Source organism: Zootermopsis nevadensis, unplaced genomic scaffold, assembly GCF_977971745.1.
Source record: "Zootermopsis nevadensis isolate Lab colony 2312 unplaced genomic scaffold, Znev_1.0 Znev_ptg000012l, whole genome shotgun sequence".
Lineage (NCBI taxonomy): Eukaryota > Metazoa > Arthropoda > Insecta > Blattodea > Termopsidae > Zootermopsis > Zootermopsis nevadensis.
Genome location: NW_028259144.1, coordinates 12907333 through 12932851, shown reverse-complemented (window position 1 = coordinate 12932851; position 25519 = coordinate 12907333). Strand labels below are relative to the sequence as shown.

Sequence of the window (25519 nt, the reverse complement as noted above, 5' to 3'; positions counted from 1 at the left end):
ATTTCTTGACAACAAACAAATATCAACTTATCCATGGAGTTAGTCCAGTACATACCTGGGTATCCCACTGAAACGTTCAGCCTGTGAATATTGAGACAGAAATTGGGACCGAGTGCTGTTGGATCACTCAAACAGTTTTGCGTTTTGTTAGACCTCAAATGTTGAAAGGTCAAACACGTGTATGTAACTATAGGCGCACCGCGAGAATTTTCATCAGCCTGTGCGCTGGAATATAAAGTAATATTAGCGACATCCTCATTACCGCCCTCTCGTTCCCACGCCACAGAGGCCGGCAGTCAGCTGTCCTTTCTGTGACGCTAGGCGCGACCGATCTGCAGAATAACGACGTTCTTCGGCTAGCCGGCCTAATGACGTTGGCTGCAGGTGAATTTGAAGGTGCCGTGGAAGAAATGTAAGCGATTTCCCAATATTACAGGTGGGGCGAAAGGAATAAGTGAAGAATTCAATACCGGTGCTGCATTCATGTTCCTTAAACAGAACGAGACTCTCCTGCAAGTTTTGAGATATAATTATGTGCATTGAGCAGAGATCTTCCAAGCTGCTTAAGAAATATTTCACCTTTTATAGAACTCGAAGGCTGATTATCATATTCATAAGAGCCAGATAGAAGCAGTCGCTATCCTCACACCTTTTTTTAGGTCTATTTCAATATTCGGCCTAACTTTGCATACACGCCAAGGTTTCCTTCAGGTTTTCAATTATAATCGTTTAGGTATTTCTCATCGCCATGGATGCTACATACCTCACCCATCTCATTTGCCTTGATATGATCACCCAAATAACAGACGGTAGCAGGTCCACAAATAAAATTGCCAGAACATCGAGAACTGTTAGTAACACTCCATCGTAGTGTTCAGTTGACGCATATTCTTGGGCATTGTTCTTTTGCCAAAGAAGGACTTCTTTGGCAAAAGAACAAGTAAACAAGAGCCAAAAAAGCTAGGAAATGGAAATGTCCAAAAACACGCATCATTTTTAAAGTCGCAGACAACTTGCACATTGGCATTTTTCATTGCGCACATTCTACGAAGTGTGCCCTCCGATTTACTCGGTCCGTATTACGTAATTTACAACCACCGTTATATTGATAGTGATTTGCAATGCTGCCTGCACTATCAGGGCGATCGGCCTGATGATGGAGCCAGCAAAAGCTCCTGAAACGTCGGTATAATACCAGACTAAACGGTGCAACAACCCAGAACACAGCCATCTTCAGACTCACCGCCGTGAAAAACATCAAATCCTGCATGGAAGAAGTTTATCAACATTTCAGAGGTCCTTGCTGCCTCCATCATCAGGGCATTGACCGCCGTGAGAACCTCAAATCCTACTCGAGTTAAGTTATTGCAGAATGCGAGGATTTACTGTCGTCGGGAGTGCCTTAAAAAGTTAGAGACACCGTTCAATCAACGCTTCGAGGAACAACCATCATTAACAACAAATTAGAGGTCACTGAGACTGATATGTAAGTTAAGTATTAAGATAACACTAATGTTATAAATCCGTCAAAGAGTGCCAGTTTTGTTTAGCTTGAAATATTCAAAATTATGTATTATTAAAATGAAAATGGAAATATTTCAAAACGCGTAGACCTACAGGTATCACTCCGGTACGCACATTAAGCTAAAAACATGAACCATCGGGACAAGCGTTCAGTCTTCACTTGCTATACCGTGGAGTAGCCACTTCGATTGCCTGAACATCACGATATATAAATACTATATGGCAGATTCTTGCTTACATGTTCTCCCACACAATTTATGCTCTGCTTTATCAAATGGTCTTCTTTACAGTTTTGTGCTGTCTCGCCCCTTAATTTAAATAATTTACTGGCCCAATGTACACGGTAAAGAATCCCACGTAAAACAGCGTTTTCATACATTCGTATTCTTTACTAATGCATGCTGCGCAATACATTTTGTCTCTTCGACTTCTTCTACGTAGGGTATACCACAAGGTTCGGATACGTATAGAGGCGAGAAATTTGGTCTCTGGAAAACAAATACTAATTGCTTTCATAACAACATATTCAGGAAACACTTCGGACCGAATAAACGCAGTTTTATAATGCGCTTACTGGGTCACGTAAAGTCAAGTTTATTAAAATAAGCTGTTACGACAGACTCAACATGTGGCACGCCAGGTGTAAATAAGAAATATGATTATACACAACATTTTAGTTGACCTGCAAGACAATGTTTACACCAGATAGATGTCTAGAAGGTGTCATATAGAAATTGAAGACATGGACTAAACGCTTTTTGAAATATACTGAATCTCAGGGAAATAAGTTTATAGATGTGAAATAAATAGAGCTGGAAATGGGATAAACTTCTGTTCCACAAAAGCGAACAGGTTAGGCGTTTTGATGTGGGCGATACTATGTGAGGTAATTCAGCTATCAGACCTAATTTCAAACCCGTATGGTGTCGGCCTACTCACAGCACGATGATTCATATACGATACATTAGGGCCCGTGTTTAATGTTATATCTTGGTTCTTCCTGCAGTTCCAAAGGCCTTTTCATCTATAAACAATAACATAATACCTTCTTCTAACTTCATATAAATCCCTTCACTTATCAGCATCACCATTTCAGCCCTGAAAATGGAGGCAGTATGTTTATCCGAAACACTGTCATCTACCGACGAGTCTAAACAGGCCTCGAAACTCAGAAAAATAGCATCACCGCCATGAAAACCTTTTTCACACACAGTGGACCTCTATGTGACGGAAACACTGCACAGATTCCGACTGTTGAAACAGCCGGGCATCAACAGGGCAAAGCTTTGTATTCCTTATCCTTCCTACTGAGGTGTAGGGACCAGGGCACTGTTTTCCGTTTCCTGGAATCCCATAACCATATCCAATCGGAAGCCGATAAGACAAACCACCGACCAGATTCTGTCTACTCAGGGAGCGGATTCACTTCACCGGGCGAGGTCTCTTGGCTGTTTGCGGACTCGTGGGACAATGCACGTCACTGGTTGAGCACATCATGTTCTAAAAGGGCACCAGGTGTCGTCAAACAGCAGACCCACTGTAATAATTTTCAGCGTCCCCCCCCCCCCCGGATTACGCAACGAGAAAGACTTGTCAATCTCAGCGCGCATGGAAGACATTAGCTTCGGAGTTCAAAAGCCATTTGTTTCCTGGTTGTCGAGGCTACTGTGCTAATCAGACAACAGACGGTCAAAATTTTTAAGTGATCCAAGAGACTTCGAGAAAATATGACGAGGACGGGAAAGCAAAGTCTGCGAACCCTCCAGGGTAATGCCAATCTCATTGCCCTGCCAGCGGACAAGGGTAATGCGACGGTGTTATCCAATACGGAGTACTACACCCATCAGATCGCTAACCTCTTGGAGGACCCATCGAAACTGGCCAAGGATCTTACAGAGGCCATGGAGGGGAAATTGCTGTCGTGATCTAGAAGTATTTACTCCCAGAAGAGGCCGCCGAACACACGGCTCGAGACCACCCAACCTGAATGGGATCCCGGAAATACACAAGAAGGATCCCCTATGAGGCAGATTATCAGCACAACAGGTGCTCCCATCTGCGGTCTGGAAAAATATCTAGCGGGAATATTGAGTTCGCACCTTGATCATTCACTACACATGTGAGGGACTCCGAAAAATTCGTCCGCACACTCGACACTCTGCGGGTCAACCACAAGGACATCTCATTCAGTTTCGATGCCGTTTCGCTCTTCATCAGCGTGCCGCACAAGGATGTTCTGAATCTCCTGAGCCAACACTTTGATGAAGACAACTTGAGACTTTTTTGCCATGTGCTAATGTCCTCGTTTTCTGTTCCACGAACAGATGAACAGATCGGTGGATTGGCCACGAGTTCATCCCCGTCCCCTGTGACTACGAACTTCTTTATGGAGGACTTAGAAGAAGAGGCGCTCAAAAGGGCGTCCAACAAACCTCTCTCCTCCATCTCAATAAAGGAAACGACAGAGATCGAGCTCCATCCCGACAACATGAATAGGGAGAAAGGTTTCTCTCTGACCGGGTTACTGAAGTCTCTCATTCGTGACCCAAAAACAGAAACAGGCTCTCACCAACACACGACCGACTCCAGCAGGCTCTGAATAGGGGTAGATTTATACGGAGAGAGATAAAAGAACCGTTCCGGGGCACATTCCAATACGGGTATTTCAACTTCTGGGCAGTCCATTTTTTAACGGCGTCATAGTGACTTGCGTGTAGCACGTGTCTGTAGCCTACAGTTCACACTGGAGCCGCTGCATCTTAACAGCTATTAACAGGATTCTGTACATTTGTCACTCACCCATTGAGGAACTTGGAGTCGACAACGACTCTGAGCTCCGGGTCGTCCTCGTCGTCACTGGACGGCGGAGCTTCGACGAAGACGGGTGCGGGAGCGAGCGTCGGGGCTGGGGGCCTGCGCAAACAGAGAAGAAAACTTGTTTATTGGGGGAGCTGGTATGAAGTCGGCTTCTGTAGGCATTGTTCTTTTCGTGCATGGGACTACGGTTTCGCATTCCCGCTGCAAACACGACTGGCGATTGCAAAGGATTTTTGTATCAAAATCATACCAGTACATGAAAATGAACTGACCAGACATGCAGACTCTTAGGCCCGTCATTGGACTTAGAAAAGTTACACTGGACGCCTTTGCGTTTAACAGATTTGTAGATATGAGCTACCTTCTAACTTGACACCCTAGACCATGAACAGATGTGGTGAGTCGAATTTAAGGAATAAACTGGTAGAAATAACAAGTGAGATGCCACAGTAGAGAAGTCAATAAATCTGTTGCTGACATACACATATATTACAGAGCATATAGGCATCATAATTCTTGTACTGTATTAGTTGGTTACTGTATTTTACCTACTCAATTATATGCGTTATTATATTTTGTATGGATTACTTACATTGGTTTTGTAAGATTTGAGGTTTTCACAGCGGTGAGTATGAAGATTTCTATCTTCTGGGTTGTTGCGCTGTGTAGTCTGGTCGATGTTTACCGACGTCTCAGAGGTCATACTGCCTCCGTCATCAGGGCGATTCATCGTTGGTAAACATCTATCAGACTAAACAGCGCAACAACCCAGAAGACAGAAATCTTCATACCTTTTGGTTTTGTTTGGTGGGTTCAAGAAATAGCATTTGCTGATAGCAAAGACAGAAGAGCAACTGAGTTCATACAGCATTAATTTAAATTCCTGCCTAACGGCGTTGTCAATTACTAAAATAAGATACAAAGCATATTAGCGTTATCTGCCCATTATTCATTCAATTATTCTGTAATTCTGTCATCTTAGTTTTCCCTTTACTCATTTTCCGCAATTTAATTCGTGCAAATGAATTCTATTGTCTAATGCCACAATGGCTTCCCATTACCTTCAGTCGATATGTGTTACTATTGCTGATTGTTTCAACGTGCATTATCGTCCTGTTGGGGGTATTTAAAAGTTTGTTATCGCAGACATTCATTGCTGTCTACATGGATATTTGCAGTCCTTCCAGCATTAGTGGTAAATGTGTACAACGATGAAACTTCATGAAGGAGTGCTTCAGTGGTGTCGCAAAGCGGAAGAAACGTCACGGAAAACAGGAACATTTTAAGTGTAATTTTAGCGTCTGAAAAGTACATTTGATTCACTGGAACTTTAACGGCTGAGTAGTAAACTATAAGGGGCAGGGGTCTTTGGCCTTTTCATTGCCGTGGGCCGCAAAGTCTTTGTCGAGGGCTGCACAAAGTACTAATGTCGTATGCAACTGTATTTATTTGCCTGAAAGAACATAGATGGTAATTATTCACTTGAAAACTGATAATAGCTGAACAACCAAATTCATTGTAAAGACGTATTTTTAGCTTCCTGGCAGTTTGTTATTGTTAATGTTATAAAAATCCAGTTATTAATACTACATTAATTTTCATATTCTTTTGTTAGATGTCGTATTGTTTAAACAACGAATCAGTGAGCCTTAGTTCAATTAGACGATTTTAACGTCATATGCCTGTATCTACAGAATTTGTATTTCTTTCGTTAAAATATATCATACGCTTAGATAATGTATCTATATTTGATCCAATGGCATCCACAGTACCAGAATATTTTTCCCTTCTTGCACTTCTTCTTTCTCAAATAATGGGCCATAATAAGTTTGTCAGGGCCACATGCAGCGCGCGGGCCGCAGGTTTGGGACCCCTGGTATAGGGAATATATCTACTCTTGTGGTGATAGTTAACATGTGCACGGTTTGAATACTGACGGGTGAAAATATAAACTTCTGAACGCTTAACGACTGAAATATGATTTCCAATTCTTTTGTATGGGCGTGAAATTTCGTCTCTCACCTGAAGGAAATAACTTGGAATGGTGGGGGGGCCTGCGTGTAAGGGGAGGAAATGACAGAGGAGGGGAAAAATTGCGTAACGAGAAATTTCATAATTACGCACTCAACAAATATTACTGGGATGATTCTAGCACTTGATGCAGTATACTAATAACAAAGAATTGAATTGAATTGAACTGAATCAAGGAGAATTAGATGAGCGGAGAATGTAGCGCGCATGTCGGAGCTCAGAAAAAATATAGAAAAAATATATCATTTGGAAGATGCAGGCGTGTTTGCGTCGAAAAAATACAAACGCATCTTAAGGAAATTGGGAGGGAGCTTGTGGACAAGATCCACCTCTCTCTGGATAATAATGGATCGTGAGTTGACTTAACGCCGTAATCAACGTTCCGGTTCCATACAAGACGAGGAGATAAGTGACTATCAGCTTATGTATAAGAACTCGATTTCATGGAGCTAGTTAGTTTACGAGACACTGGATCGGTTATTAATAGCTAGAAAAGCAAAATATCTGGAAGCAGTGGATCAGGGAAAGAAGTATGACTAAACAGCAGATGTTTAAAGTTATGAAACTAGGACAAGATTTATTTATGTGAACAGTCCGAAAAATAGGTTAGGTCGATCCGAATTATCTCCACGCCTCTTGCAGTCACACCAGGTTATGCCGTTTTCCTTGTCACTCCTGGCACAAATTATAAAATGTAAAATAATGGAAATTTTATGTTTTATTAAAAAATGCATATTCAATACATACAGGCCTAAAAATACGGTTAAGAAATTTCTTAGAACATTTCTTATCTTGAATAAAAATTTACTTGGATATTATCCATCGTCTAGTAAATATAAAACGTAAAAACGTTAAACGACGTTTCGGAGATGGGACTCTATCTCCGTCTTCAGGTTCCTACTGTGTAGGACGATGGATAATATCCAAGTAAATTTTTATTCAATTGACTCTTCACCATCGTCAAAAAGTTTTAGATTTGATATTTCTTATCTTGCGCAGAAGACGTCATTATATTTAGTCTAGTAAAAGCTGCAAGTCACATTACCGAAAATGCCCACTCCAATTCAATGGGAAATGCAAACATGAAAACATTAGATTTCTGCTTCTCATGGCGACGAGTGTGAGGATGGCTGTCTTCTGGGATGTTGCGCCGTGTAATTCGGTAGATATTGACAGACGTTTTAGAGGAGCTTACTGCCTCGCTCTTCAGGGTGATGAGTGATACGTGCAGAAACAGCGAGCTCCTTTGAAACGCCAGTCAGAATTTACCACACCATCCCAGAAGATTTCTCTGGGGCATTAAAATGGCTTTTATTTAATGCAGAATAAATGCTACAAAGCTTATTGAAAAAATAAACCGAAAGCCCTGTCGTGTAACATTTTATACACTTTCAGCATCGATTACAACGAAAGAATTACTAGTTCAAAAAGTTACTTTTAGTTTATCATAAATATTCATAATAATTAGATTACTAAACACAGTTACTTGTATCTCTAAAATAAATAAAGCAGCAAACACTATACAGTAAACGTTAAAACCATTTCAAGGTAACACTATTGAAAACATAAACAGCTAGAACAACTTCCTCTTCAAAGTGGTTTGTGAAGAGACTGATTGTATTTCAATAGAAGGTATGTTAAATCAGCTGATATTTCTGAACGTAATTTTTTCAACCATTCCTCCTCTGTGACTCGAATGGATGTTGCGATAGTTTCGATTCAGACAGGTTAGACGGAAGCGATCGTGGTAGAGGTACGTGTAAGTACTTAAACCTGTCAAATTAGAATTTCTTTCAGAAATTTTTGCAGTGCAAAGCAAGAAGCGTGCAACTCCTCATCCGCTAGTTCAAGAATATGATTGTTTCGGAAATATATTTAAAAAATAAAACTTTTTATAAGATACCATTCTGACTTTTTAAATTCTGGATTATTCGTGGACCATTTCTCTACGGCAATTACCATATATACATTTATGTTAAAAGTTGGAAAATGTAATACGTTTTCGTGAATTTACTTGTAATTAACAAATGACCTGAATGAAATAAGTCACTGTTTGGAGAACTGCCTTACCATTTCTTTGGCGCGAGTTATATAAACACATCTTCAGCTTTAAGATACGTCAGATTCGAAGAGTGATGTCATTCTTGTGCTCGCTACCGAGCCGATAAAACTCATGGACAGATGATTTTAGTATTCGACTGCTTCAAAGCACTGAATGTGTGATACGTCAAGTACCTGGTTAGCTTGCGAACACCCTCATTCAGCACCAGTCAACCGGAGAGATAGAGTACACGGGCTGCAAGTAGCTACACAGTTGTAACGTAGACCGAGCCCAAAACTTCCTCACGTCAACTTCTTTCACCTCTCACGAACACATTAAATTTGATGAGCGCTTGACATCATCCAGTTCATAATTCTTTGTCCTCCGGTCTACTACCTGAAACCTTTTAATTACGCCTTTTTCTGGATGTGAAACTTGTTCTCGCATGACAGAAAACTTACATCGAGGGCTTTTGAGAACAAGATACTGAGAGAAATAAAATGACAAGACGCTGTAGAAAATCCCTTTCGGAGCTCAAATTCATATGATGACAAAATGGCAAGTGTATCCTTCATATATTCACATATGCACATTATGAGTCCACTAAAACAAATGTAATCTACCGAAAACGAGGCTAAAGAAACTGGTTCTAGCAGTTGGTTGTTGCATAACTTATCCGTCAGAAAGTGGCAAAACCTTCTAACTACCATAAAGGTGAAACAACTAAACGGGTTAAGGAAGCCTCATACATGTGCGTTTTATGTGGGGGTTTATGGACGAGGAAAGAAAAATGCGGTTTAGCGTCTGAAACTAATTCATCTTCTAGGCACATGTTAAAGGAGGAAAATTAAACCCGCACTGCGACAAACCAGGCTTCAGAACGTAACGATTATGACTTCTAAACTGGTGAAAATCTCAATATAAAAACTTCCCGTAACATTTGCTTGTTTCCAGCGTAGTGAATGTATTCATGTGTTCAGTATTCGTGTACATAATCTTGAATTAATGGCGCCAGCTTCAGGTTTCTGTCTACGATGTCAATTTATTGGACGAAGACACTGTACATTATACAGAAACTCTAATAACACAATACAGAAGCAGAGGAAAGTAATTAGGCCTATGTGTTCATGATCTTTATCAGAATGGAGAAAAAACCCAGCAACATAAAGATGGCTAATTACCTCTTATGAAATTACGCAACGACATAAAAGTGTTATCGAATATAAAAAATTAAAATTGCACTCAAGAAAAGGTCAGGAGCAGATTAAATTCCGGGAATGTTTACTGCCATTCAAATTGGAAGCATTGTCTTCCCGTCTCGTAAATTATAACATTAACATCTAAAACAATATGCAACTACAATTTTATCTGCCACTGTTACTGAAATTTGATATCTCACATTAAGCGAAGACCAGCGACTGAGGGTAATCGACAACCAGGTGACTACTGAGGAAAATATTTTGATCTCAGAGGCAGGAGTTAATTGTATGCTCCACGGAGTTACATCGAAGATCTTCTTCAAATAAAAGTTACGTATATTAAATACAACAAACATCAGTGACACTTCCCCGTCTTTTTTACGACAGGGATATACGAGATTTTTATAATGTTTGACTTTGTGGCTTCGTAAAAATTAGGGAAAAAACTTGGTCGATTTTCAGAAAAAGTTAATTCCGTGGGTATCACGCACCGGAGACTTTCCGTACCAACTCTTTATCGTAATCCGATTACGCGTTTGGGAGAAGGTACACACGAAAGTGCATTTAACTTCACATTTTGCAAAAGCCCAAAAAACCTGCAAGTTAAGTCTGCGTGATATTATTTAGGAACTTTAATCGATTCTTGACAGCCAGAAGAGAAAGACATGTTCATTGGCACATAACACTTCAATAGCCGCGTTTTCGTGTTCCGCCAGCAACCCTTTCCGTGTGACCTTGGCGAAAGAAGTACGGCAGCGAGTGTTGACCTGGCAGCGGGCCAGTTGAGGGGAGGTCAGTCCCGGGCAGACATGCAGCAGCTTCACTGGGAGTTGGGTCACGGCCTTCCGCTGCTTTGCTTCATTTTGTTCTGCAGTGTCTCTGTTGACTGCAGAACAAGACGAGTCCAAGAGGGGAAGAACAGCATAGCGGAAGATACAATGCAAGAATTGACAGGACAAAGACTGGGTCTAGCACAACAAAACAAAGCCTTTCTATTTGTACACATTCTTATTTGCTTCCGTTTTAGAATGAATTGTTTTGCAGGCTGATTAACCTGCGGGTAGCCTACTAAGATTTAACTTCCCAAGGTCATCGCACTCACTCACTCACTGGACGAGGAAGCTAACGCGTTGAATATGGCATTAGAATATGGACTGAGAGCGGCGGACGATAACGAATCTTACACTCCAGGCATAGTTTTGAACCCGGGACCACCCGAATACGACGCAAGAGTACCAACCACCCGTTGCGGCGTTCCGTTTTACCACTCTCAACGTGTGTGCGACTGCCTTGCAAGGTCCTAACCTTTTTCTTCTTGTAGCGTCCTATAATCTGTTTGGATATTGTAGAACAGACCACTAAATTCGATCGGATGACCTTAAACTACGACACGAGATGACTTTGCGTCCTTGGGAGACCCGCGCAGTGTATCAATATGTAAACAGAAAGGTCTGTTCTTGTGATGACGTAATGATCGCGTGAGAACTTCCCACAGACATGAATTCAATAACTTGGAAATTTTAACCAGCTGAAGAGTAGAGACTTTCTGGTGACCTAGAGCAGTGGTTCACCTACTTTTTTTTCTGGCGCCACCATTTTAATTACTAAACACATTTCGCTACCTATACACTACTTTACATTAACAAATAAGCTCGATATTACTTATTCGGGGGGAAGGATAGGCTTGCATGTTTGAGACTGGAGGACTCATCTTGGAGTGGATCGGTGGTACAGCAACTCATAAGTTGCTTTTAGGCTGAAGGCGGTTACAGGACCTTGATTTAATTGCTGTCATTTCTGAAATATTTTTATACAGGTATGTTGTGCCAAAAATAGGCAATGTGTAAATGGCAAGTTGTGAGATTTTCACATATTCGTTTCGGATAGAAATCCAAAAATAAATAAGGGACGGAGCCTCAAACGAAACTTTACGGGGTGTGTTGCAGGCAATTTCCATCAGGGTTTTCAAGGATTTTATAAAATATTTACACGCATTACAACTTCAAATGGACTTCAGTTCCATTCGTCATGAGAAAGGATTAATTTAGAAAACTGTCTTAAAATTACTTTCAAGACGTGAGCAGAATATTTGGTTTAATTTCTCCCAAACCACAATGATTTCCATGGATATACTCTTGTTAACAAACGTTTCTATGCTGTTACTTTCAGAAAGTCTCCTTCAAAGTGCAATCTCTCTTTAAGTACCGAAACTTTGTGAAGTTGCTGAAAATGGTTGCTGCATTTGGACATTAAAAGAGGTGTTTGATCTGTTGAATCTGTTAAGCACGAATGTAGAAGATCAAGGCACTTATACAAAAAGCGTTGATTAGGTTGAGAATCATATTTCTGTAAAAAAAAACATGAATACGATACTTCTTCCCTCGACTTGATTAATCGTTAAAGAACTTAACATCATGATAACCACCTTAGCAACAGACGTGACTTGTGGTCTGCCTAAATTTCATCGCACAATTATGCAAATATGTTGAACACCTCTCTATGAATGCCTGCAGTGTATCAAGTTTACGTAAGGATAAATATGCTTTACTTTAGCTTGAAACACTTTCTGGTCCATCCGTACGGACGTCAACAAAATTTGACTGAGAAATGTATTCTTACGTGATATAGTCGTACACAGCCTTAAACATCATACAAGATTACTTTCATTTCATATAGTCCTCTGTGAGTAGTCGAAATATTTTCGTCTGACATACAAAAGTAGCTGAAGTAATCCTGCAACGTTTGTCAATTCTTCGACATGAAGTGTAAATTTTGGACTACATTTAATCCGGGCTAACTGTTCCTTTAAGTCTTCTGCGTTGTTTCAATACTTTAAAACAAGACATTTATTTAACATCCGTGAACACACCCCAAATATTTCCCGTGTCTGATTTCTGTATAACTCATTTATGTGTTATTAACTTAATATTATACATATAAAAACGTACGGACATAATACACTTACAACACTGCCCTTCACTTCACATTTTATATTATCTAAATGTTTTCCTAAAGTCTAACAACATTTACAGAGTGAATCTTCATAGCCTTCACTATAAGCATTGAAATCTGCACAGTTGCTGTGCAATGGAATTATGCATTCATGTATATCATATATAAAAGAAAATATTATGCAAACGAATCAACATAAACCATTGAGTAATTGTATATTATTCTTGGACTGTGCCTCCATCTATTCACACTTCCGCGGGTTTGGCAATATGTTTGTTGATTTTAGTGATCTTTACAGACGAAGGTCCCACGCTTGACGCAGATGTGTCGCTCCCACCTCATAAGTTCGTGCGTCCACCACGTTGGTATCACGATTGGAAGAAATTAGGAGAACGAATTTCATTAAAGCCTTTGAACTGCGTTCGAGCTGAAATACGCAGACAGGTCGACGTACGGACGGACAGACAGACACGATCAGGCTCATATGTGTTCGTACTGTGCATATCGTGCAAATAACACATCATAATATTTAAAAATTTATCTCCTACCGCAAAGGAAACACAATGCGTGACCATTACGAAGTTCAATTCGTTGATGCTGTTCAGAAAAATAATCGCAGTTTATTCTGACAATCATACGATGCCTGAAAGTGATTTCAGTGACAAAAATTCGGAGTTACTTATTGTTAGCGCAAGTGACAGATATGGTTACCACTGATATTTAAGAAATAAAATAGATAAATTATTACCGAAAACGTAGGTTTGTCGGTGTTCATGTGGTCGTACCTAGTATCAAGAACTGGTATTAAGTTAATTCAAATTTCCAGAAAACACTGTTATTTTTCTTCAGCCTATACGTCAGCGTATTGGCTTCATGCCACACAATGGTTCAGAAAATATTGCATTCTTTGTTGCAACTGGATGGAACCGGCGAACACATTTGCCTTCGGCAAAGGCCCCCTTTCACATCGCAAACACAAGGAAACTCCACTGGGAACATCCCCTCTCGCCTGATCATGGTTAGAATTGCAAGGGTATTGTCGTATCGTCCGAGACTCAGCCTCTAGTCATACCCGGCTGCTATTTGCAGTTTCTGACCTCAATTCCTGCGCCAAGCACAGGAGCTGTTTAAAACATGGCCCAAGCTTACAGCTTGTGTGCTATTTGAGCCCATTCTAAGAGTTCTCGCGGCTGCGACTATGTCGAGTGAAATATTCTGAGTGTATATGCCACTTAGTTTCTCTTGAATAGTACACAGCCGCCAATATGGCTGCTACACGGTGTCATGCCCAGTACCGAACTCCTTAGATTTTTAATCTTTCGTTAAGCATAGTAAAATGTGTGTTGAACGTTATATTAAATTTTCAATTAGGCCTACATATGAGAAACATCAATATAATGTACTATAATTAGTACAATTCCTCGATTAATGTCCATTTAATATCGTAAAACTTGACGAAATGTATATTTAGAACACATCAAGGGGCGGAATATAAATCTTTGCTTGTAATTCCTGGAACTTGCCATATTTATAGCTCAAAGAGAACAAAATGCAGAATTGCTGTACGATCGCAGTTGCCTCGCGTTCCAAGGTGTGGGTTTTGACCGGTACTGTACTAGGATCGTGAGTTCTAATTCCACTAGAGGCCTAGATGTACTCGTATGTGTGCGTTTTTCTCTGTTGAGTTATCCTGTGTAGGAGGGGACTTGTGATGGGCTTCCGCTCCCAATCCAAAACAGCCGAAAATGGGTAATACATTCAGAATAAATGTAAATTGGAACATACAAGAAAGCCTAATCACTAAATGCTATAAGAACGAAGGTTTTCATAAGCATTAACGCTAAACTTTCATTTAAAATCCCACTGCTTACAGACAGATATATACTATATTTATTCGCTTAAAAAACCATTTCACTTTCTATTTAAATATTTACTTCAATGTACTAATTTTATTTACAAAATTAATTTACATGCATTATTCCTTGTTTGGATAACTTACAAATTGGCATATATTGTTTACTGTTTATAACCTTAAGAACACTACAGGTAACGATGCTGAGTGTTTTGTGTGCTGAAAAGAATGCACACCCAAATACCGCTCTGTCGCAGTCAGTGTAACAAATAAATAACTTATTAAGTAACAAAATATGAACAGTGAAAGAAGAAGAAATCTAAGTAAATTAATGAGCGACTAAATAACTACCTAAATTACAAAGACAGAATTTGTACTGACGTAGGTCTACGTAGCATCAAATATCCAACTAACTCCGTGTGATTAACATGTCTGTTGCTTAAATTCCAGCAGAAAAGACAGCCAAAGTTACGATTCCTAAAACGAAGCCAACATAAAAAATACCTTAATGTCGTAGATTGAACTTACTCAGAATTCTTAATACTGGTTTCTAGCGTATACACATTAAACGGTTAACAGATCACAACTTTAATAAACTGGTTTATAACGTTACATATTTATTAAATTATCTAAACGAATGGCTAAGCGTATCGTATGAACCCTTTTTGGTAGATATATAATTACACGGAGTGTGTAACGAAGTATAAACTGAGATGGTAGAAAATCAATGAAGACAGTGTTTCTTAATTATTTGAAGACTTATGAATACTAAACCCATGACAGTTACCGCAATGATTCCAAATAAAATTTACCCGCCGAATAAAATACCTGAAATTGTATGACAACTCGTGCCACTGAAGACATCCAACCACAGGGTACACCAAGCACCCACCGGTCGACATTTGCTGACGTTAAAACAGACTGGGCCAAAGTGACTTGACAACGTGTCGAAGTGATAAATTAAATAATCAAGTAAAAGTGTCACTGTTTGTTATGAGACCTATATAAACTATAAATCCCATATGAAAACAACATCGACTTGTAACTGACAACGGTGTCGTGATGGCAAACTCACCTCTTCCGCCTGTACCTCTTTAACGTAGTTGCAAATTGCAGTAGAGGTCACTCGAAAACCAGATTCCAGAAAACCGTTCATATATGTGACGAGCGGCCATGTTTTCGCAGACATTCGCGGCACATCGAACACCACAGAGTTTTTAGCCGGTTGAAGATGTCCATAGCGCGGCTACTATTCAGTCTTTACAAGGATGATGCTTCTGTCGGTCAAGCAGTATTTACTCCGTGTGATAACCGGATGACATCACACTGACTCGCAAACAGCTGACGGAGATGCGTCTCGCGCCGCATTGCTTCACGAGACCCCAGAACCGTTTATTGATCTGCTGCCTGGCTAGCGCGCTCTCTGGTGCAGGAAGCCAATGTAGCAGGGGTGTCAACCTTTCAGGTGGGCCACATACGTACTACGAGGAGGGAACCAACACAAGGGCGAGCCTTTGTTAGTTTTTGAAAGTTATTCAATCCCATCTTAGACTTCTCAGCCAAGGAATTTATACAGCTCAGACACTTGGAATGTAGCTAAAAAATTCAAATGTGTTAAGTTGCTGAAGGGAGATACGGAGATGCAAGCTGCGAAAATTCGAAATTATAATTAATATAAATTTTATCTTGAATACGGGCAATCAATGTAACGTGAGACGTGAAGCTAGTAGAACCTTTATGAATAAGAAAAGGAAATATCTGAAAGGCAAAATTATTGATCTTGAGACAAATAGTAAGGACCAAAATATCAGAGATCTGTACAGAGGCTTAAATTATTCTAAGAAAGGATATCAAACCTCAGGCTAATTTAGTTATTCATGAGGAAGTTAAGAGACTAAATTCCGGAAATGCTTGCTACTTATCAGTTCTAAATATTTTGTCTTCCCGTCTGATTTCTGATAACATGAAGATTAAAATATACAAAACAATAATTTTGCCTGTTGTTTTGTATGGGTACGAAACATGGTAGCTCAATCTGAGGGAGGAACATAAGATTTCTGGTTTTTGAGAAAAAGATGTCCAGGAGGATATTTGGGCCTAGGAGAGAAGACGATGGGGCATGGAGAAAACTGCATAATGATGAGCCTAAAAATTTGTACTTCTCCCCCAATACTGTCAGGGTGATAAGTGAAGAAGAATGAGATGGGTGGGGCGAGAGGTGTGGTTGGGAAGCCTGAAGGGAAGAGACCACTGGGGAGACCTAGAAGTAGATGGAAGGATTATATCAAGCAGGATCTGTGGGAGATAGGAGTTGAAGGAGATTGGATTTTGTTGTCCCAGGACAGGGACTGGTCGAGGGCTTTGGTTAATTCGGTGATGAACCTTCGGGTTCCGTAAGCCATCTAGTTAGTCATAAATTTTATCTTGAACAAACTGAAGTGTCACAAAACATTGTAGAAACTCGGAAGCAAGTTTAATTATTCCATGCGGTGGAAATATAAATATTTCATCACGCTGGTGGTTTTTCTTGTCAAGTGCACGTAGTAACGGTAATTCAAAACGAGTAACCCCTAAACGTCAAGCGTGACCTGGTCACACTACTCACATTCATGTCAAAATACAATAAAGAATTCCTTTAAAGACCCAGATTTGAACGTGCCGCGGTATGACATAACTACATGAGTGGTTCTTTAAATTGTATGGCGTTGTATATTATCCAATTACATGTTTCAAAATTTCCGTTTGAAACTCATGCCAACATCAACTGCAAATGGATACCGAAATGTACAGACTGTGATATTCGAAAGAGAATGCGTAATTATTATTTGTGTTTAAGCATAATCGGTACAGCAAATTTTGTTAACGATCAAAATTCAATCGTCGTTATTATAATCCACATTATCACTGTAGTATTATTTATACCGCATTAGCAAGGATGGAACTGGGAGAGAAGCTGGCATTTGTTTGAGTTTTTTGATCTTTGCTGTTCGGTGACAAAACTGGGTGCAATAACTTCCGAGGTATCTCTCTTTTGCAAACACAATACAAAATTCTACCGAAAATTCTTCTGGCACGGTTAACGCCATTTACGAATGAAACTATCGGTTCCGATCACAGTGTATTCCGCCGTAATAGGTCAACCATTGATCAGATCTTTCGCATTCGACAATTATTAGAGAAATACTTGGAGTATAATGGGTTAGTGCACCAACTATTTGTGAACTTCAGAAAGGCATATGACTCGGTTAGAAGAGAGGTACTGTACGGCATTTTGATTGAGTTTGGAATACCAAATAAACTTGTTAGGCTAATTAATATGTGTAAGGACGGGGTATCTAGTAAGGGTTCGTATAGGTAACCTTCCGTCGGATCAGTTCCCAGTGCACAATGGCCTAAAACAGGGGGATGCTTTATCCTCAAGGTTTTTTTTTAATTTTGCTCTAGAACATGTTATCAGGAATGTCACAGGGAATCAGAAAGGGTTCAAATTGAATGGTCTGTACTAGGTTCATGCCTGTGCTGATGATGTCAATCTGCTGGGGGATTGTGTAGGTACCATAACCAAGAATGCAGAAACTCTCCTACAGGCTAGCAAGGAAATAGTCCTAGAATTAAATGTAGATAAAATTAAATACATGGGCGTAATACGGGATCAACATCAGCATCAACGGCGAAACATAATTATAAGTAATATATCATTTGAAAAAATTTAAAAAAAATTAAGTATCGGAATAACAATAACTAATAGAAATGAGGTCCATGATGAAATTAAGAGTAGAATAAATTCGAGAAACGTTTGTTTTTATCGAATTAAAAAACTGTTATCTCATTTGGTATCCAAAACACTAAAGATCAGGATATATAAAACAATAATTTTGCCTTGTGTCTTGTATGGTTGTGAAACATGGTCTCTTACTTTGAAGGAAGAACGTAGATTACAAGTGTTTGAAAACAAGGTGCTCAGGAAGATATTTGGACATAGGAGGGATGGAATAAATGGGAAATTTAAAATATTGCATAACAAGGAGCTGCGTCAATTGTACGGGTCACCTAGCATAGTGAGGATGGCGAAATATAGGAGGCTCTGATGGGCTGGACATGTAGAACACATTGGGGGAAGGGGTACATATAGAATTTTGGTGGGGAGTCCTGGAAAACGACCACTGGGCAGACCAAGAAGGAGATGGGAGGATAATACCAAGATGGATCTTAAGAGAGTTGGGCTGTGAGGATGGTAGATAGATGGAGTTAACTCAGAATCGAGTCCGGAGGCGAGATACAAATATTGTCGGTGTTGGACCTGCGGGTTCTGCTAGCAGGGAGTTAAGATCTTTGTTGTTCATTTGCTTCTGATTTAAAGGCCCCCTGTTCGAATCTGATTGCAGGCAATGTATTTTATTTGTAAAAGACGCAGAACCCCAAGTAATTAAGGACGGACACAGTCCCCATACAAATGCGAATTTAAAATGCTGTAACACCTGTACATTCTCTTCTTGTATCATACACACGACACTGAAAAGCTGCTACATTGAAACACGCATCAGAATATACTTTTAAACTACACGCCTTAAAGTAAAAGCAGATAAGATGACTTTTTTCCACGAAAATACATATATCTTGTTTGCTTCTGACTACGCAGAGCGACAATTCCATCACCGTGACAATTCAAATGTAATTGTGTCTTAAACGTATTCCTGTGCTGAACAAAGCACCATGCTATGTGCGCTCAGGAGGAATTGAGGTATGGATTAATGCATTCTTATAACTGTTCAAGGCACACGAGAATATACCACGTTCGTTAACGAGGCATTTCGCTCACATATGCTAGCAATCTGGTGCTCAGAATTACCAAATATTGTCATACATTTCTAAAACCACCTCCTAGTTTCGACATGTCTGTTCGTGTGTAATAATGCCCAAATTATATGATCGATTTCTATCAAACTCAGTATAGTACACTTACATTCTTTAAATAGTTCAAGGATATAATATAACTTTTACGTGTACATTTGCAGTCTTCAGGTAAATGTAAATGCAAATGAATGTAACGTATTGACAGTTCCCTTCCCCCCCGGCCACACACTCATAAACTTATCAGTTCTCTAAAGATAGCAAATAACAGTTTATAAAGTTACATCTCGCTCCTCAAGTTCAGTTCTAACTATGGCTTCAGCTGGCATAGGTTTGTCCAAATTCTCCGGTGGGAAATCAGTGTATGTGAAAGACATTATAACGCGATATTTTGAAGACGTTTCAGAGAGTTATAGTAATATTGCTGACATTGTTCAGAAGGCAGTTGCAGTGACAGAGAGGTTTCAATCAATACCGATGGGATCGAGAGCACATGCCACATTATGGCACTCCGCATATAATTCGCGTAAGTAATGAGGCACGTTTATATCGATGTAGGCAGTGATGTCTGACACAACACAGGGCTCAGAAGTGACAGTCATCATGCCGAGATTTTTCTGAAATTTGTAAATGGTGAATAAACAAATGCCCATCAGCAAAACGTGAAGGACAAGCTTATAGCATAAAGTAAACTTGGACCTAAAAGTAGATTTCACAAGTGGGTGGACGTGACAGACCACGAAATTTACACATTTCTGGCTCTAATTATTCAGATGAGAATGATTCGAAAACTCGTCAGTGAAATGAACTGGTCAACAGATGAAATGCTTACAGCACCATTTTCCAGAAAATTCATGTCGCAGAATCATTTCTCCTCCATCAGAACTGCATTTCACTAGCAATGAAACAGGTTACAAAATAAACAGCATCCGTCCAGCGTACGATTACCTGTTCACTGAATTCAGGGAAATGTTTCGTCCTGGGAGCAGAGTAAATGTGGACGAGAGCCAAGCTTTGGAAAGAATAACTGGGTTGGAAGCAATTCATCAAAAGAAATCGAGGCAGATTTGGCATAAATCATTTGATTTGTGTGAGTACACAAAAGCACTGTAAAATCAGGCCAAAGAACGGACAATACAATGACAACACTGAACTAGGGCTTTCGGGTTATACTATAATGATGCACAAAAAACTCATTACTATTAAATAATAAACATGTTCAGAGGAGCCTATAAGTCAAAATATTTCAAAATTATTAGAAATTATAAAAATGAACCCCTGATCACTCGCTTGATTTACCGATCGTGGCTTTCTGGGTTGTGGGTCTGTGTGGTCTCCTATATGTCCCTTCCGAACACTTCAAATCTCACTTTTATTTCTTGTGTTTGTGTTTTTTAGGCGGGGCGTGTACCACGCATAGGAGAGAAGAGAAATTTACACAAACTGCCAGTCAAAAATCCTGACAAAAAGCACAAGGGAAACTTTTGCATTAGTGGGAGAACAATATTTAAAAATTTGTGTGATAATACTGATTGGAGTCATCTGGCTCTTGACAAGGTCCAGCTGCTAGCAATTGTCAATGTCATAATAAACCTTTTGATTCCGTAAAAGACACATATTTTGTCATGAGGTAAGCGACTGTAAACTTCTCAAGGTGGATTCTGCCCCTCAGCTGTTCAGTCGTGAATAATTTCAGGCAGACATTGACATTCGAAACTAGCATGAACGAAAGGAGATAGCAGTGAAGTAAATAAACCATTAAGCTTGGCATTCACAAATGGGTGGTAGCGTGCTCGTTAACTTACGAGGGGTTAAGGACGGCAGGCATGGGTATGCTGCTCAGCGGCAGCACGTTCTTGGCCAACACTTGCGTCGCAGTAATCTCTGCAGACTGGGGTTCAGGCTTTTCATCTGTGGAAAGAACACAAAAACACTGCTGCAAAACTGTCCTGATTCACCTCACAGTTTTCTTTAACCAGTGGTACAACACACAGGCGCTTAAGAGTCCACAGTGAGACTTACTTGGACCTTCTGCAGAATTTTTATGTATGTTTTTCGAACATTTATGGACAGTTTGAAAGAATCTTTGGGTGAGAGGGCCTGTAACTGCACAGGACAGAGCAACACTGAGAGACCCGTACATCCGCAACTCGACTGAAATTAAGCTGCTGTTTATATGGCATCACATGTTGAGATCGCTTCACTTCCAAGTTCATTGACTGAAATACTGTGTCTCATAACCAAGACAGTGGTGTATTTCGTTAAGTACAAATAATTACGTTTCTCGCTGAAATTTCCAACACCATACTGATACCGTCTCCTTCATGGGGAAAGAGGATAATATTATTATCATCACCCTGTTCGCAAACACCCTGAAATCTATATTCTTCCGTAAAGGTGTGATACAAACTTTCTCATCCACACGAAACACGATTTTAGATAACAGACCCAAGTCGACCCTACCTTTTCCTTCCACGTCTTTCCAAATTCATCATTGCCACTGTCTCCGTCATTAGACGCTAGATAACTTGAACAGGTACAGTTAAATAAACCAAACAGCAGACTTCAAGACGTAGACTTATATAAGGCAACAAACAAAGCTACACACACATTTCAAAATATACCAATAGTCGTGACCGAGTGGTTAGTACTAATGCTTTGATACTGGAGATCTTAGGCTCAAATCTTTGCGCGGAGAGCGACTGCTTGACTGATAATTTTCCTGGTGTTCCTCAGCCCTTCCTGGAAAATTCTGAGATAGTATACTTAATAAGGCCAAGACCGCTTCCTTCAAAAGCCTTGTCAGTTCATTAAATTCCAATTAAATCAGTAACTAAAAAGTAATCACCGTGACCTTCAACACTATTTTAATCTGAGATACTTACAGCGTCATTAAACAAACCACAAATAGAATATTAGCATTATGAGTTGGCTACACATAGCGCACAGTCTTCATAACTAACAGTTCAAACCAGCAGTCGATAGTTCTCAAAAAGTGTGGGGAAGAAAAATGGGGCGGTGTCAGCCAATACAAACTGCTAATAGATGGCAATTTATGTAGGCATTTTCAATTACCTGTGTTTTCAAATGCAAAATTCTAAAAATTACGACGTTTCGAAGACTAGCTCTGTCTCAGTCTTCAGAAAAAACACAGAGGAGACGGCTGTTCTACAAAGCTAATCCTCATTACCAGACCAAAGTAAATGGGGTTCTATGTCTAATGATAACTACTGCAAAAAACGCCTGTGACGATAAATCCTGGGTTGTATCTGTAGAAAATTCAGTTACACGGTACGAAAATACAGAGTGCCCCAAAAAGACATATACACACTTCCTTTGTATGAAATAAATACATTTTAATACAATAAACCATTACATGCGTGACCATTGGTACTTAGTGAGTTAGAGAATCTAGTGTACGTGTTCAAAATGACCACCATTAGCCTCGTAAGCAAGCGGCCATAAAAGTTGTTACTTTGCATACATCTTTATGGGATACCTACAACACAACATTCTGTACTAGGTTCAAATTTTGACAATAAACAAACAGATTTAGAGTCGTAAAATGGAACTACTCTTGTGTTTATCTCCACAGAAAAGCCGTCTTGATACATACTCATGAAAGAAACACCGATAATCTTCATGTTTGATGATGTTAGAAATACAACTTTCTTTTATGTCTGAAGTGTGTGCTCACTAAGAACTGCGTGCGTTTCGTTGCAAGCCCCTTCTGTATCTTCACGACCTTCGTTGGTCTCACACCTAATCTTGTCGTCCATAACGTAAGTACAATCGAGTTCTGGCATCTCCGTCATACTAACAACGGGACTGTATACCAACTCTGATGCAAGCCCGTATCCCTCTGGAAACCACCTACATCCTTCCTGAGAAAACTCGCGAAGATTTCCTGCTAACATACTTCCCCTTCAAAATATCCTTGAGGAAGGAAGACTTACGCGCGCCTTCGTTGTGGACTAACCGCCTTTGTGCTGACGAGTACCCACGCTGTCTTAACACTCCTATTACACGTATTTTCAGCAATAAATGTGCAGCTATGTGGCGACGTCAACATAGCTGATGTCCCAACATTCCATATGGAATCCCATTTCCTCAGTTACTTGAATATTGCGTACAAATGATTTGTCATTCTCTAGAATTTAATACAAAAACAGATCGTTTCTTCTGATCTAAATGTCCATTTCTTTGTTGTTTGGAATCCATTTATCCTTTCCGCGGTAGACCTACATATTTCGAATTGTTTGTCAATTACGTCAATTTCCAGTTTGGAACAGAGTATCTTCGTGACTTATCTCAGTTCACTCGTACCACCTGTAAAGTACTTCGTTCTGTTTCTCTTACCTAATTCTTACTCAGTTTATGCTCTGCGTCCAGTTCATTATTGACACTCTACACAAGAGAACTACACAGCATAGCCAAAACTTACCTGTAGACTCAATGATGACGGCTTGCCACAATAAATCTGGTATTTTGAAGCACACTGTTAAAGTGATCCACGGCTGTGCATGCACATGCCTTGTATAACTATACAGCTGACAAATAAACGACAAACTAGATGAGAAAACGATTCAAAACTCAAACTATTTCTTCAGTTCATGAGAACGAACGCTGCAGAACAGACTTACTGCGTTCATCTGGCTCAGGACATGGTCCGGTGACAGGTTCTTGTGGACACAATAAAGAACTTTCAGGCTCCTTAATGGATGACAATTTGCTTCAGCTACTACAAGCATCTCAATAAGGACTCCGCCTCGAAGGAGTTTCTTCAGTTGTCATATGCAACGCCAGAAAGCATATCAGGTTAACTAACATGTTCATACACGAAACCCACAGAATTAATGGGAGGATAAATATTTGTCTTTAACATATTTTAGTAGGCTGCACAATGGGTTAAAAGGAGATGACGCTTTAACCTCACTCACATTTAATATTCTTATCAATATTTCACAAACAGAGACTACAATTAAATTTAGTGCTTTATAGACAAATAAATATGGCTCTAAACAGAGCAAAATGGATCATATGAAGAACTCTACGTCATCGACAGTGTAAAAAATAATTTTAAAAGGTGTCAGAACTTAAACAATTGTGTAGTGCATCAGAAGCCCCTAGCAACTTTGTGAAATTTTGGCCAACATGGTAAATGTATTAAAACAAGACTGGAAAGTTGCAATACGTACTGGAATATACACATGCCTTCTTTGCAAACTCTCGATTTTTTAAACACGTCAGTTATCTTACGTAAACAACTTTAGTTTCTGACTATACAAATCTTACTGTCTTATTAAAGTAATTATGTGTGTTAGCTTTGTGGCAGCGTGCTGAACTTATATGTGGTAAGTTATAAGACAAAATCCTGTTGAAGTTGAAATGTTTTTTTTTATATGAAGCCGCTACTTATAATCTTTCGTATTTTCAGAAAATCTACTAGCACACAAAATCTATGAACTACTGCAAGTGGCGCTAGTGTTGATCCCACCTAACAAGGTCGTTCATCCGCCTTGTTGACACAATTGCGGAAATTGAAAAGTGCGGTTTTAGGGTAGTCCCCACTTGCATGAAGTTCATAACAAATTTCATGGAAACCGTCCAGTCATTCTCGAGTTAAATCATACGGAAATACACGACCATTCATTCCTATATGCGTTCATATCACGCACATCATGCAACGAGCCTATTAATACAATAAGGAAGCAATCTGCTGCAGTAAGTTGGCAGAACTGATGAACGGCCGTGAATGCCGTAGTGCGTAAAATAGATTACGTATCTGTGGATGTAATTATGAATTAATTGGAATTGGAAACCATACCATGATGGGAGCATGATTCACAGATCCTGTTTTTCGAAGACAGACACTGACAGTTACTTGACGACATTTGTCGTATTCAGGCGATAGCAGTTTCAACACTCTTCATTATCGATCATTGCAGAGATTTGACTGACAGGCAGAGATAATCACCATGGCCGCCTGGATATCTCTCCTAGCAGTAGCGCTTGTTGCACTGTGAATTCCTGGTGGTGAGCTTCGACAATGTCCAAGATCAAGGAAGGTGTTAGTATCGGCAGAAGTCGATATAAAACAGGGTGATAATCGATCGGAAAAAGAGAGAGCTGGTCAATGGAATCACACAGAGCAGAAGTGGGCTCTTTGTCAGTAAGTAAACCATAATTTCATGCAAGGAATAGAATCACAAATTGTACGATATATTTTCGATTATGGACATTTAATTTATA

At 39.7% G+C, this 25519-nt stretch overlaps 1 protein-coding gene across 4 annotated transcripts in view; it reads right to left on the bottom strand.

Moving 5' to 3' along the window:
- Positions 1 to 25519, bottom strand: part of LOC110830045 (GRAM domain-containing protein 2A) — a 122949-nt gene that overhangs the window by 94410 nt on the left and 3020 nt on the right. For 2 of the 4 annotated variants that reach the window (XM_087347980.1, XM_087347978.1), the window contains exons 2-3: positions 21073 to 21178; positions 4324 to 4437 (exon numbers count right to left, since the gene is read on the bottom strand). In XM_087347980.1, coding sequence (XP_087204106.1) covers positions 4324 to 4437; positions 21073 to 21178 — 220 coding nt within the window. Of the gene's footprint in view, positions 1 to 4323; positions 4438 to 21072; positions 21179 to 22883; positions 22927 to 25519 lie in introns of those variants that run through there. The other 2 variants (XM_087347979.1, XM_022064425.2) reach the window with 2 other exon arrangements.